The sequence below is a fragment of the Gouania willdenowi genome, chromosome 11 (genome assembly GCF_900634775.1).
Source record: "Gouania willdenowi chromosome 11, fGouWil2.1, whole genome shotgun sequence".
NCBI classification, from domain to species: domain Eukaryota; kingdom Metazoa; phylum Chordata; class Actinopteri; order Blenniiformes; family Gobiesocidae; genus Gouania; species Gouania willdenowi.
In genome coordinates, this window is record NC_041054.1 from 12,458,842 (window position 1) to 12,472,844 (window position 14,003).

Consider the following 14,003-nt stretch of genomic DNA (forward strand, 5'->3'; position numbering starts at 1 on the left):
TAACTAGAAATGCGACGCAACACATGGATTCACGGAACAACCGCTAAATGAAACAGGTGAAAGATGCTTTGAAAGTTTAAAACCTACCGTTGGGATTGAAGAGCTTGCTTCACGCTCTGCTAGTGGGGGGAGGGGCTCTGCTCTCTGCACTCTGTCTGCAGCGACACGGAGCAGCCACTCTGTTTATAAAGTGAAACGGCAAACGCAGCAGATAGCGATACACGTAAAACACGCAAAAATCGGTTGATTAAATCGGCCGGCCGATGAATCGGTTGATCACTATTACATATAACCTGGTTCCTCCTTATTTGCACATTTTTTTTCACTCTTGACATCTTTTGCTTCATTTTAGTCACTTTTCACCCTTTTATTGCCACGTTTCTGCCACTGTCGGACCGTTTCTGGCCACCTGCTACCATGTCAGCCTCCACTCGCTCGTCACAAAAAAAGATAGCGGCCCAAACTGCTTATTTCTGTGATGAATCTGTCACTGCAGCTGATTGCTATTCACATTGTTCCTGTTCTGTAGGAGCAGATCTAGGTTAACATATACTACGGAGGCAAATCACCAGATGAAAAATGATCCGTCCAATGACTGGTCTGCATTTCCTGCCTCAGTCTTTCTCTTAATGCTTCCCACATCCATCTGGCAATTAAAGTGACCTCTAATTAATATAAGAGTTCACCGAGGTCAAAGCAATCAATTTTATGCTCTTTTTTCAGAGGGTAATTACGATCATAAACTATTAACAGACCATTAACTCAAGCAGGTAAAGTGATGGCCAGCACTTAGCATTTCTTTTACTATAGTCAATTACTGCAGAGATTTTCATGTGATTATGACATTAATAACTCTAAAATAGCAGTGCCCGCTATTTTTCATTTCGTGATTTATTATATTTCTGCCCTTTATTACTTAGTCGCCTAATAGATGTCTCTTTATCTTTACCATAACTTGGATAATTGTCAGGTGTACATGCATTTTGTGCAACAGATTACTTCAAAGCTGCTTTTATTAGATAAAATATAGTGTATGCCTCATAAATCAAATAATCAAACATCATTTACTCCAAAAAGGTCAAAATTGTCGCTCTAAACCCTCTCTTCCTGGCATTTTTGGAAACGTTTGCATTACATTGCATTGTGGGATGTGGAGTCCCCTAAAAGGATGCATAAGATAGTTTTTTTTACTTAATTCTTAATGTGATTTCTTGTGTCTTTCAGCAAGAATGGAGAATAGTGATTTGCTTGATGCCATTTTTGTTCCATTTTGTTCTCTCTATTTGTCATGAATGAACTAAAATCACTTATGCACCCGTCTCCGTGACTCCACATCCCGTAGTGCGGTGGACGAAAATGTCAACAAACGTGTGTTTATGGTGAAGCTGAAAACAAACTTTCAAGAGCTTTAAGTGAGTTAAAGTTTTGCTCGTAGCCTCCTAACGTATGGCATTTGGTCCAAAGAGCAACGGCAGAAATTCCAAGTAGGACAAAGAGTCAGGATTTCCGTCTTCTTTGGAAAAAAATCCAAAAGTCTTTTCAATATATAATCTTCCCAATATATTAGATTTTACACTGTGTAATATTGAAAACTGAAGGCCATTATGTTGGCAATATTTGGATAACACAATGCTTGTATAAATGACGTAAAGGTTGCATGCATGCCCTTACAGTATCTGGCTCACAATTGGTTTTACTTTGTTGCTATAAACTGTGATAAACGAAATGAAATGAAATGCAAGTAGGGCACAGCTTACGTCTACTTTTTCCACTGAATGAAATGATCCCAGTATTGCAGTGGATGTCAAATTCACCTAAGTTCAAGGACCACATACGACTTTCACTTGTAAGAAATATTTCAAGTTGCAACTAATTTTTTTTCAGAATTTAGAATGTAATTTTCCAGAATTCTGTAGGATAATGTGAGTGAGATATCTACAACTTGTCCCTGCTCTAACAAAATAATGTGTGGACTCTGTTGGTGCTGTTTATGTATGCAAGTAGTACAAACCAAACTACTGTGGAAGTCAAAGTTAATGCCTTTCCTAATGTCTTATAAAAGTTGAAAAGTACATGAAAGAGATTAAAACTCTGGAGTTCTTTGACTGGATCAGAGAAAAGAGACAAAAACAAGGCAGAGACTTTGAGAGAGATTATTATTTTTTTGCAAAACAAAGATTAACGGACCTCAAACTTGCAAAGACTCCTGTGATGTACCCCGCCAAACTATCCCCCATTCTAATTCTGAGGCTACCTGATGCAAGACTTTCATCTCCTTGCCTCAAAATGCTTCCTTTGAAGTGGATGTTCACATACCTGCGTGGCCCTGTGAGTCCACTAAAGAAAAGCAGCCCCCTCCCCGATACAGTATGTCAGTGAGACTGAAAATAGCTGCTTTTATTTTCAAATTGTGTACGACACAGAGAAACTTTACTGGCATTAATGCATTTTCAGTCACAGAATGATGCGGCGCTTTGATATGTTGGAAAATGGAACCTTCTTTGTAACCTCAAATTTGTGTTTTTAAGAACAGAAAATTGGACAAATGGATGTAAATATGTGACTTTGTATTTTTCTGGAGCACAGAAACCGGAGTGTGTTAGACATGAGCATCATCTAATATTGCTTATGTTATTCAAGCTTTACGTTGTGAAATGTATGCCTATAATACTTTTTTAGTAAAGCTGTTTTTTAATGGTGTCCCAATCCAATATTGAAAAAAACTATCTGATTATATTGGCCTGCATCAAAAATCTCCTTTTTAATATACGTATATTGTTTTCATTAGATTTTTTTTTATGGTCTTCTAGTTTGTTTTTTTATTTTATTTAATTGATGAATATTGTTATGTTTAAGGTTAAAATGTATATAACCCATTGGTTTATAATAAATGGGTCACTTTTTCTCATGCATATTGTTGTTCTATTGTATAGTTGTTCTATTATTCACTGAGTAATATCTATTGATCAAGCTTTTTCTAATATTTCACATTGCTGAAAAAATAATAAAGATGTGTATGATTCGCGCTGATGTCATATTGGATCTATATCGGCATATCGGTTTTGAATAGGAAGTGAAATAGTTGTATCTGGACATCCCTAATTTTTCCTAACTTAAGTTTATTTCTGTGGTTTCATTTAGTGAAGGCAGTGGCTATCCGTACGGTTACCATATCAATATACAGAAGTTTTATCCGTACACTGCCCCTTTGTGGCCAGTTTAGGTCACATGATGGGTCAGTCATTGGCCAGTTTAGGGTGTATGACTAAGACTAAACCTTACCCTAAACCTAACCCTAAAAAATGTTGCGATATTGGGTTATAACCTAACCATAACCCTAAGACGCTACGTACTTGTACGTCGGTAACCGTACCAATAGAACCGGGGGTTGTCTGTACGGCAATCGTACAAATAGACACTTTCTTTAGAGAATGTTAACATTTTAGATAAATATCTTAAGAATATCAAAAGGTTTGTTTATATGTGACTTTTTTTTAAATATCTTGCATTGAAGTGTACTATTTCCCACAATAATGTAGGCTACCTATTATCTTGTGCAGGCTAACCTACCGCTCCTTCAGAGGGAGCTGCTGCACTGTGCCAGGCTGGCCAAGCAGAACCCGGCTCAGTACCTGGCCCAGCATGAGCAGCTACTGCTGGACACCAGCACCACCTCCCCAGTCGACTCCTCTGAGCTGCTGCTGGATGTCAACGAGAACGGCAAGAGAAGAACGCCTGACAGGTGAGTGTAACTTTTAGACTTTTTATTCTTCTTACTTTGGTATAAATTGCTGCACAATCACAGCAGTCAGAATGTGGAGTTTATAAATCCACCGCCTCGCTGCATTAGAAAGGCAGAGACTTCTTTTTCTCCTCTAATGTTTGATCTCATGCATAAATCCCTCTGAGGCCGCCTGCATCCACCTGAGCCCATTGCATTAGTCTACAGGCTCGAGCTGAGCCAACTCAAGGCAATAGTGTGATGTGTAACAGCATGTATGGGAAGAGTCTGTCAGAGCGCCACCGGCCTCATGATGTGCTCCGTTGGACATCTCAGCTCCTGGTTCCAGCGTTTAATGGAACAGAGAGAAAACCTAGTTAGATGCACACACACATACACGCACACACACACACACACACACACACACAAACACGAATACACCTACTTTGAACACATGCTGCAAGGATAGAAAAGACATCTGTGCCCTAATAGAAAGTGTGAACGTGTACTGCTTGCATTGTGATGCTGTCCATCATATGTATGTTGTTACAAGCTTTCTATTGGTCACGTTTACATGGGAGCTTTAATTCAGACTAAAAGGTAAATCCACTTTAAACTGACCTTGTAAACACTTGTTTCTGAATGGAAATGTAATTCCGAATGAAACTTAAATCTGATTTAAGTGGCTGGTTTATTCCGATTTTAATTCCGAATTAAATAATCCCTCTTTCTTGTAAACATTTAATTCCATTTCAAGTTCATTCCAGTCGTTCTGCACATGCCTGGCCAGTGGCGATGATGCGCGGTAAAGACATTGTCCAGGATGGCCGCCTGGACTAGAGTCGACATTATATGAAAAGAGTGGATGGAAAAAAGCAGAAACATACGGACATTCACACAGACTTATTTCACACACAAGGACATCGGCAAACGGAACAGGCTTCATCGAACGGATGACACTAAAACCCGGAGACGGAGTAAATGCGTCCCTGTAGTGCATGTACAGGCTGTAATATCACCAAGTTTATCATTGTACCGATGGTTAGAGCTGCTATCTTTACCAGGGAGCAACTATTTATTCCTGGTTATTGTTTTCCGGAGTTTTACTGGGCTTTAATTACGAGCGATTATTTCCTATCTACCTTCTCTTGCTCTTTCTCTATTCTGATTAAAAATGCATTTGGTATAAAGTGATTTCTTTTGTCACAAAACTTAAACATAGAACACAACATGGTACAATCTGTGTCTCATACTGACTTTTTATTATTGATTGAACACCATCAGTATCCAGACTTGGTTTTAAACCCTGCAGGTTTTAGATGCTTTTGTGCTCAGATATGTAAAAAAAAGAAAGGTATTAAACTGCTATTTTCAAGTCTTTGGAATCAGGGAGTTGTTATCACTATAACATTTGTGTGTCTGAATACAGGGTCATGTATCTAAACTGTGTCCACATATGTATTTTTATCTATACTCAAGACCTATGATCCTATTAATTTATTGCAATAATATTGAAACATTTGCACATGTGCTGTCGGCATGACGCAATACATTCTGGCACTTTACCAACCGATGCAATAGGGCTGAGTGGATTGCAGTAAGCACTTTACATCAGTCATTTTTATCGTCTTGTTATTGTTTGTAACCTAATAATGGGACTGATGAAAATCTGAACCTCACATATTTCCAATTAAATGTTCATTGATACAGCTATATCCTGAATAAATACATATAAATACATGCACAGAAGTTAATGAGTACCCTTCTGTTAATTGAAATGTAATCAAATATACAGTAATATAATATAAAGTGAATGAGTGTCATAGCTGCATCATGAATCACACCAGTCGTTTACATGAATTTAGCTTTAGTGATGTGAATTGTGAATCTTACACCTCAACACATGCATTACTGGTACTTGGTATTTTATTTTATTTATTTTTATTTTTTTGGCCAAGTTACAAGTCTCCCTCAACAAAGAGCAAGTCCCAGCAGTTTACATTTTTTATAAAGGCCTGGTAAATAAAAAATGTACTTTTTATATTTGCAGACAAAAATGCTGAATGTGGTATTAATAAGTCTCACCTCTGTTTGCCTCCCAACAGTCAGATAGGCAGGGTTTTTCTGTAATACCTGCATATTTGCGGGACGTCTGGTGCATTGGGGAGTGAGCTTAAGGGGAGAGGATGTGCACGTGTGGAGGGAAACTGCGGAAAGAAAGATGGGAATGTATGTGAGCATCTGTATTCAGCGAGAAAATTCAGTCTCTTTGTGTGAGTGTATGTCTGAGGTTTTCTATCCCATGTGAGTGCGTGAGTGGACTTCATGTATTGGCAGCTGTGTGTGTGTGTGTGTGTGTGTGTGTGTGTGTGTGTGCGCGCGTGCGTGCGTGCGTGTGTGTATCTTGGGAGATGGGCTGATAACACATACAGATGAGGCTCCTGCACCAATATGGCTGGCTAAGCACCTCTGCTTTCTGCTTACCTCTGCACAGCATTGTCACTTATTAGAGCCTTTGTTAGGATATTGCAACATGAACCCTTGATTAGAGAAAGTGGACTCTGATTAATACGGTGAGCAACTTGGAAAATTTCAATATAGCATGAATAATATGCAAAAAAAAGAGGGGAAAATGCACACATGGTGTTAATGCTAATTCCACCTTTAAAATATCATATAATAATAGCTGAGCATGGATAATACCAATACTTCAGTAATGTATTCGCTCTTAAATGGAGCAAACAATGAATAACAAGTTCGGATGAACTACGGCCGGTCCCGTGGAACGTCTCTGCGCCGAATAGAACGTACCACATTCCCGAGAATTCATAGGGCTCGAGACTGCAATCACATTGGTCGCATATGCAAGTATTTTTTCAGTGTGTGAGTGAAAATTTCACTCTAATTTTCACTTTAATTTTTTTTTAGAGGGGTCCCATGATGTCCATCTGGGCCCAAAAATCGCTCCGAGCGTCGACGCATACACATCCATAGTTTATAGCTACCAAATTTCAGCCCAGTCCATTCACGAATAACAGAGGAGTAGCGATTTTAACTAGGCCTAAAAACCTTATTCTTTTACTGGTCCTTGGCAATTATGAACAGTGTGGATTGGGAATATCTAAAAGTGGTACGATGTATCATACAGCAAGATATCGCAATATTAAAAATAGAAAATACACATGATGGACTACACACCACATTATTACGGTTTGTTTGATTTTTTTTTTTTTTTTTTTTTTTTTAAATGATCATACTGTGAGTTTTTTATTTTTTATGTCGGCGGTTTTCACAAACAAAAAAAAGTACAGAACAAATACTCAACTGTCCAATTCATCCACCGAAAGGGTGTAGGTTGAAGCAAAGCTTATATATACCTACCCCATCACAACAAAACAAAACAAGGTTCTCTACATAATATCACACAAAAAATATACAACTTTTAGTTTAAAATGAAACCATGTTTATTTCTCCACCTGCAATTTTTTCTTCTTTTTTCTGTTTACATTTTTTATTTTTTTTTATATATAATAATATAGCTCATTATCATCAATTGTATTCCCTAAATATACACTGTATATTTTTAGATTAATTTACTAATATTCCATTTTTTGTGTATTGTCATCAACAAATGAAATGGATATGCCGCTACTATCTAACTCATTCATTAGTTGAATTAGTTACTAATTTATATATTTGGGTAAGTCAATATTGATTACATTATTTCATAATGTTAATGCTTCTCTGTGTTGTAAATAGTACTGTCATTTAAAAAAAACAGAATATTCATTATTCAAAGGTTTTGGGCAACAAATGGTAAAAAAAAAAAAAGGGTGTTTTTTAACTTGTAAATAAAAAGATGTATGAAAACGAATGTAGTAAGAGCTCAAATCTGAGAACTTGTTTGTTCATGTTTTTCTAGGTTTTAAGTCTTAAACTGATACAGGGATATGGTGCTATAGGGAACCCCTCATGTTTTATAATGAGCATTTAATAGTGTTAGTATTTGTTTGTGCCTATCACTAAATTAAAAACATAATACAATAGTATGCATTTGTGCATGAAAGCCATTCAAACAACAGTGCTTATTTTTTATCAATAGATTACATTTGAAAACTAAAGCAAGTGTTGTTAATAGTCAAAATTCTCATGCCTCTTGTGGGTGGCACCTTTATGACACCTCCCACTTTAGTTTGATTTCTGATCCCCATAACGAGAATCACGTTACTCACCTGTCCAGGATTGATGGAGGTTGTCGGGCTGAGGGTCTTATCACTACTACATCGCCTACGAAAGCTAAATCTAGTCATCAGAAGGAGTTTGTAACACATGTGTATCTTAGTTTAATAGATCTGTCCCAGAAACATGATAATCTGACACCAAACAAAACACAGAATCTGCAAACCTCCAACAGATTAAAATGGGGATGAATAAAAGATTAAATATCCATATGCCTGCTGCGTATGGGGGAGGTGATGGGATAATTGTACGGCAGATGTGTATGAGCACAATAACGAAACAAAAATTTGGCAATGCTGTGACTTGTATGTATCCGCTAATTGTACACTCATGCTTGAGTGAATTGTATAGGTGTGTGTGTGTGTGTGTGTGTGTGTGTGTGTGTGTGTGTGTGTGTGTGTGTGTGTGCGTGTGCGTGTGCGTGTGCGTGTGCGTGTGCGTGTGCGTGTGCGTGTGCGCGTGCGTGTGTGTGTGCGTGTGCGCGCGCGTGCGCGTGCGCGTGCGTATAGTCAAATACATTGTTGCAGCAGGAAAGCTTTGGGGGTGGAGATATTGTTGGGGGTTGTGGGTGGTTGGATGGTTGGATGGATGGATGGGTCGAGGGAGACGGAGAGACGGACGGATGGAAGGAGAGAGCATATGGAGAGCTGTGGATGAGCATTAGAAGCCCATAAAAACAGCTCATTAAGAAGTTCAATCTGTTCATCGGAGAGAGAGAGAGAGGAAGCTGGAGGACTGCAGATAGTGGGGGAGGTTGGCAAGTTTTAACTGGGAACTGACTAAACGCACGCGCGCACAGTACACACACACACACACACCTGGACACATTAATCTTTGGAAGCAGACTTACAAAAATCCCCCTGATCCCCTGAAAACTTCTCGCGTGAGTCGCATCATGTCGGTGTTCCACCTGTCCCAACCTATGTGACTATATTTTGCATTTTTAAATATTTTATTATTATTATTTTAGCAAACACACTATAGTGGTGTGATTTTGTGCATCAAAGTGTTAATTCAAGGGTAATGCAAAATATCGAGATATATATCGTGTATCGTGACATGGCCTAAAAATATCGCGGTATTTATAAAAGGCCATATCGCCCAGCCCTACCTTGAAGACAAAAATTGTGAAAGATAATTTCATTGCTTGTGCTCTCCTTTGTCATCCTCTCGAGTCAAAACAGACTGGGAGCAGTATTTTTAGGCTGGGCTACTGGTCTCAAAATGCCACTCACTTTGTTGTTGTTGTTCTTCTTCTTCTTCTTCTTGTTTTTGTGTACACTAGTTAAAATCGCTACTCCTCAGTTATTCGTGATCGGGCTGAAATTTGGTAGGTATAATCTATGGATGTGTACGCATCAACGCTCGAGCCCGATTTTTGATTTGGAGTACAGGGGGGCCCCAAAGGAAAAAAAAAAAGAAAGTTAATTTCTCATTTATTTGCAAGTCAAATATTACCACAGTTGGTGGTACCGAATCATTGTCACATACCAATATATACAGTAAATGGGGCCCATTACTCCGTATGTGTCAATTTTTCAAATGACCATTCCTCCGTTAGTTCTTGTTAGATCGGTATGTTGTTTGGTAAGAATACTCTATAAATAAATATGAGATGCTCTGAGCCCTTTTTTAAAAATATGACACGGGGGCCCACCCCCCATTTACGGTAATTTCCAAATTTATCGGAACATAGTTGTGTGATACATTGTTTCAAAGGTAATTCAACTTAGATTACGTTTATGCGTCGCACAATTCCATGAGGAGCCAAATACTGCGACAGTTGGTGGTACTGAATCATTGACATATACCAATATATGAATGGGGTCTCGGTGGTCTCCCATCCAACTACTAACCAGACCCAGACCTGCTTAGCTTCTGAGATCTAAAGAGATCAGGCAATAACAGGCTGGTGTGGCCGCTGCACTATGAGTCATTTGACTGAATTCTCAGGAACGTGGTACGTGCTGTTCGGCACGGAGACGTTCCACGGGCCCGCAAACTTGTTTATCTAGATCAGCTCTTTAATACTCATTTACTCTCATGTTAGTCCCTTACCACAGTTTGTTTTGGAGCTCAGGGTAAATAGATCTTTACATTGATGCATACAGGTTTGGGATTTCAGATTCAATTTGAGATCAAAACATGCCCAGAGGAAAACACAGAGGTTTGTTTCATTCCTCTTCTTATCTCACCTGGGTGGAAGAGATCTGTAAACACTCAATCTTCTCTCCGTCTCCCTGCAGAACCAAAGAGAACGGCTTTGAGCGAGACCCCGCCCTGCACCCAGAAGTACACCCCAGCAAACGGCCATGCACCATTAGCCCCGCCCAGCGTTTCAGTCCATCCAACGGGCTTTCCTACCAACCCAACGGCCTGCCTCACCAAGGCCCGCTTCCTCCGCAGCACTACAGGCTAGATGAAATGGCCATCGCACACCACTACCGTGACACCTACAGGCACCCTGCTTCCAATCACAGGGAGATCCGGGAACGAGCCAGGCCCATTGGTAAGGACGTGTTCCCCATGCAAGTGTATACAGAGAAAAAGTTTTGTTTTACTGACTTAAAACCAGAAAAGCAGTGTTTTTTTTGTTTTAAATTTTTTTTTTTTTCTAGGTAAAAGTCCGGCCCCCATCTGTGGGTCCACTCTGTGCGGTGAGCTTAAAACATGAAGCTCTCGTCCTAGTTTCCCTTAAATATCACACAAAGAGAGCAAGATTTAATATTAAAAACACTGCTTGTCTGGTTCTTGATTTTTCTGTAATTCTGTTAAGGTTTTAAGTCAGTAAAATAAAATAACCACACCGTTTGTTGTTTTGATTTGGTTTTAAAACGGAATAACCAAAGAACTAAGGGTACACAGATTTTAAAGGCTATCTTTAATATTGTACTCCACTCCACAATAGTAACATCACAACATACTTTCAGCACAACCAAAATGACTTCGCTCTAATCTTTCCTTTTAATGCCCCCCCAACTCCGTTTCCCTTGTTTCTTCCCCCTCACCAAGGTGTAACAATGCTGTCTCTTTTTATATATATATATATTCCCCTCTAATAAGTTTTATCTTACCTTTCTTTGTTTAGGGCTGGTGATGGTCACAACTAAGCAATATAAGAAATGCAATATTTTCATTTTGCATAGCTGTTGTAAAAAGATTTCACCATACTGTATGTAGTGTTAACCTTTGACAAAATATCGACACAAAAACAAAACATAGAAGGCCCTTATTGTGATAAACATGTGCAGGCCCAGTCAACTGACCACCAGACATTAAGAGAGAGCTTTACCTAAAGCTGAAGTGATAAAAGGATGTATGAGAGCTCCTCGGGCTCATTTAAGCAGGGAGTCATTATTATTAGTCACATTTTTTCTGCTTATATCAGGCTTTGATGAAGCTTTAATAAAGACTGTTGCTGGGCTCTAAAAATAGGGGAGACATTTACAACGTCTCGCCTTGTGATGGATGTTTACTGGACTCAAAGCTCAGTGATTGCAGCCCTGCCCTCAGGGCGCAGTAAGATATGGAGAGACCAAAGAACAGGACAAAGAGAGGAGGATGGAGAAATGAATGAATGGAGATGATGAAACTGGAAGCAAATAGAAAACAAAGGATTGATGAAGCGAAGTCACATTGACTGATTTCTTCTCCTCTTTCTGTCTCTCTCTCTCTCTGTTCCAGGTATGCATGCAGGCACCAGGCAGGAGGAAGTGATCGACCACAGGCTGACAGACAGAGAGTGGGCTGAGGAATGGAAGCACCTTGACCATGTAAGAAAAGTAATAACATTTTTATTACTTTACTCTAACTATCTGTCTCTGGAAGTAACATAGATTACTATGTACCGTACTGTACGTGGTGCTTAGCTTCTATCATGATCGACCAGTAGTTTCTCATCAGTAAACTGGATACAATATTGCCACCGCTTCTTTAACGCAACTTAAACCCCGGTTTAAGTTCAGGCACTGGTTCGCGTTCTAAATTACTTGAGGCGGAATTAAATCAGGCAAGTGTTGGTAGGTTCATTCAGTATGTGGCAGTAGTTGACCTTAGGGTGTACATGTGATGGTTAAAACCTGGATGTTTATGTTTGCATATGTGGTTAAAGGGGAAATGAAACACTGACAAGTTGATATATTTTGATCAATTGATAATAAAAAAAAAGGCTGCTGTCTAATAACAGCATCCATACATCGACGTCTCAGCCCAGATGGTGGAACAGTATAGAGTTTAAAGTGGTAAACGCGGAAGTAAATTACAGGTATTTTCATATAAAGGAAATATAAACTTGTTGCAATGCACATGATCCCAGTGGACTCAATCATTGGGCAGTTGTTGGAGTGCTTCACCCCCCCAATAATGAAAATTATATTTAAATGAATCAGATTTAAAAAGTAAATGGAAAATAGTCAAAGAAGGTATTAGGTTTTCTTCTAAAACTCTTCATACAATTAAAAAAATGTTGGATTGCAAATTTGTTTCTGTCTCTACAAAGTTTGTCCAAGTTTTAAATGACTGCTTTTGAGGGCTGTTCACACGAGTTATTCAATGACTTCTCAACCTTAACACAAACATCGTGTTGATGTGACTGATTAAGTGAGATTTCCAATGGACAAATGTGACCTGAACACTGACTTAAACACTTCACCATCCACTCTAAACTAGACGTGACAGATGTCATCTTTGATTTTTAGAAACGTCTCCCTCTTCCGCATATTTTCCACATTTAAATTCCTCCTGTCGCTGTCGTCCATGAGTAACTCAGTGCTGTGTCTGTGTCACACTCAGCTTCTGAACTGCATCATGGACATGGTGGAGAAAACGAGGCGCTCGCTGACAGTACTGCGGCGATGCCAGGAGGCCGACCGTGAGGAGCTTAACTACTGGATCCGACGGTACAGTGACGCTGAAGAGTTGAAGAAGGGGGCTGCGAGCGGCCAGTCGAGGCAGCAGAGCCCCGCGGCTCAGGAAAACACAACACCTGGTAAGGAAGTGTCAATCATAAAGGGAAGGCACTGAAGTCTTTGTGCTGAAACATTTCAAAACTTCTTTAGTTACGTGACATGTAATGTAGTCTGACGACACGATTCGCATGTCAAGGTACGATACATCTCGATATTATCAGTAATTACAAATTTCACGTTTACAAGTACAAAATTATTTTGATTTCTTAAATTGTTGAAAAAAAAATACCACATACATCTATAAAGGTGCCCAGTATGTTTTATGTAAATAAAGTGCCATATAAATGTTAAAGCTAAAATGCATTGAAGATGGAGGTAGTTTAACAAGGTTTGATGTGGTTCACTGACACCTAGTGAGCAGGCGTTTACGTGCTATGCATATGTTAGCTTAATTAAATGTTTTTTTCATTAAAAAAACTATGATTTAAAAAATCAATTTGGACGTTGTTGATTGATTCGATATTCGCACAGTGAAATATTGCGATACATTGCCAAATCGATTTTTTTCTGGTACTCTTATGCTATAAAAAGTCTTTATATTTGTTCTTTTTTAACTCATTCAATGCCAGCCCTTTTCAGAGCAGCCAACTCCGTATTGCCAGGCGTTTTAGATGATTTTCATGATTATTTTTTTTTTAAGACCCACAGAATATTTTGTACTATGACAATCTGAAATCTGTACCAGATTCTAAAAGATTAGACTCTCTACTTTCAACAGAAAAAAATGTGTGTTTCTAGCTTGTTTTGTTCTTCTGTAATCAGCAGCTGAATAGAGGCAAGTTTCACACAAATCGCCCGTTTGTGACAAAAATGACTTTTTCTGAAAAAACCTATTAGTGACATTGAAGCAATTTTTTTTTGCTTTAGTGACACCTCAACATTGTTTTCCTTCTATAAAACTACAAAAACATCACTGAGATCGGGCTGTTTGATGGAAAAATTATTATTATTATGTTTTCTAGGTCAGAGTTGAATGGATTTCTTACTGTATTTTGGTCATCCTCCAAGTCTCTCCCCCGTCATTCTCCACACTTCTCCAACTTCCTCCTCCTCACGGACATGCCGAGTGTCAGCGC

At 38.9% G+C, this 14,003-nt stretch overlaps 1 protein-coding gene across 4 annotated transcripts in view; it reads left to right on the top strand.

Moving 5' to 3' along the window:
• Positions 1–14,003, top strand: part of runx1t1 (RUNX1 partner transcriptional co-repressor 1) — a 75,394-nt gene that overhangs the window by 52,178 nt on the left and 9,213 nt on the right. For 2 of the 4 annotated variants that reach the window (XM_028461150.1, XM_028461152.1), the window contains exons 5-8: positions 3,561–3,742; positions 10,207–10,469; positions 11,645–11,742; positions 12,752–12,947. In XM_028461150.1, the coding sequence (XP_028316951.1) occupies positions 3,561–3,742; positions 10,207–10,469; positions 11,645–11,742; positions 12,752–12,947 (739 nt within the window). The remainder of the gene's footprint in view (positions 1–3,560; positions 3,743–10,206; positions 10,470–11,644; positions 11,743–12,751; positions 12,948–14,003) is intronic. The other 2 variants (XM_028461151.1, XM_028461153.1) reach the window with 1 other exon arrangement.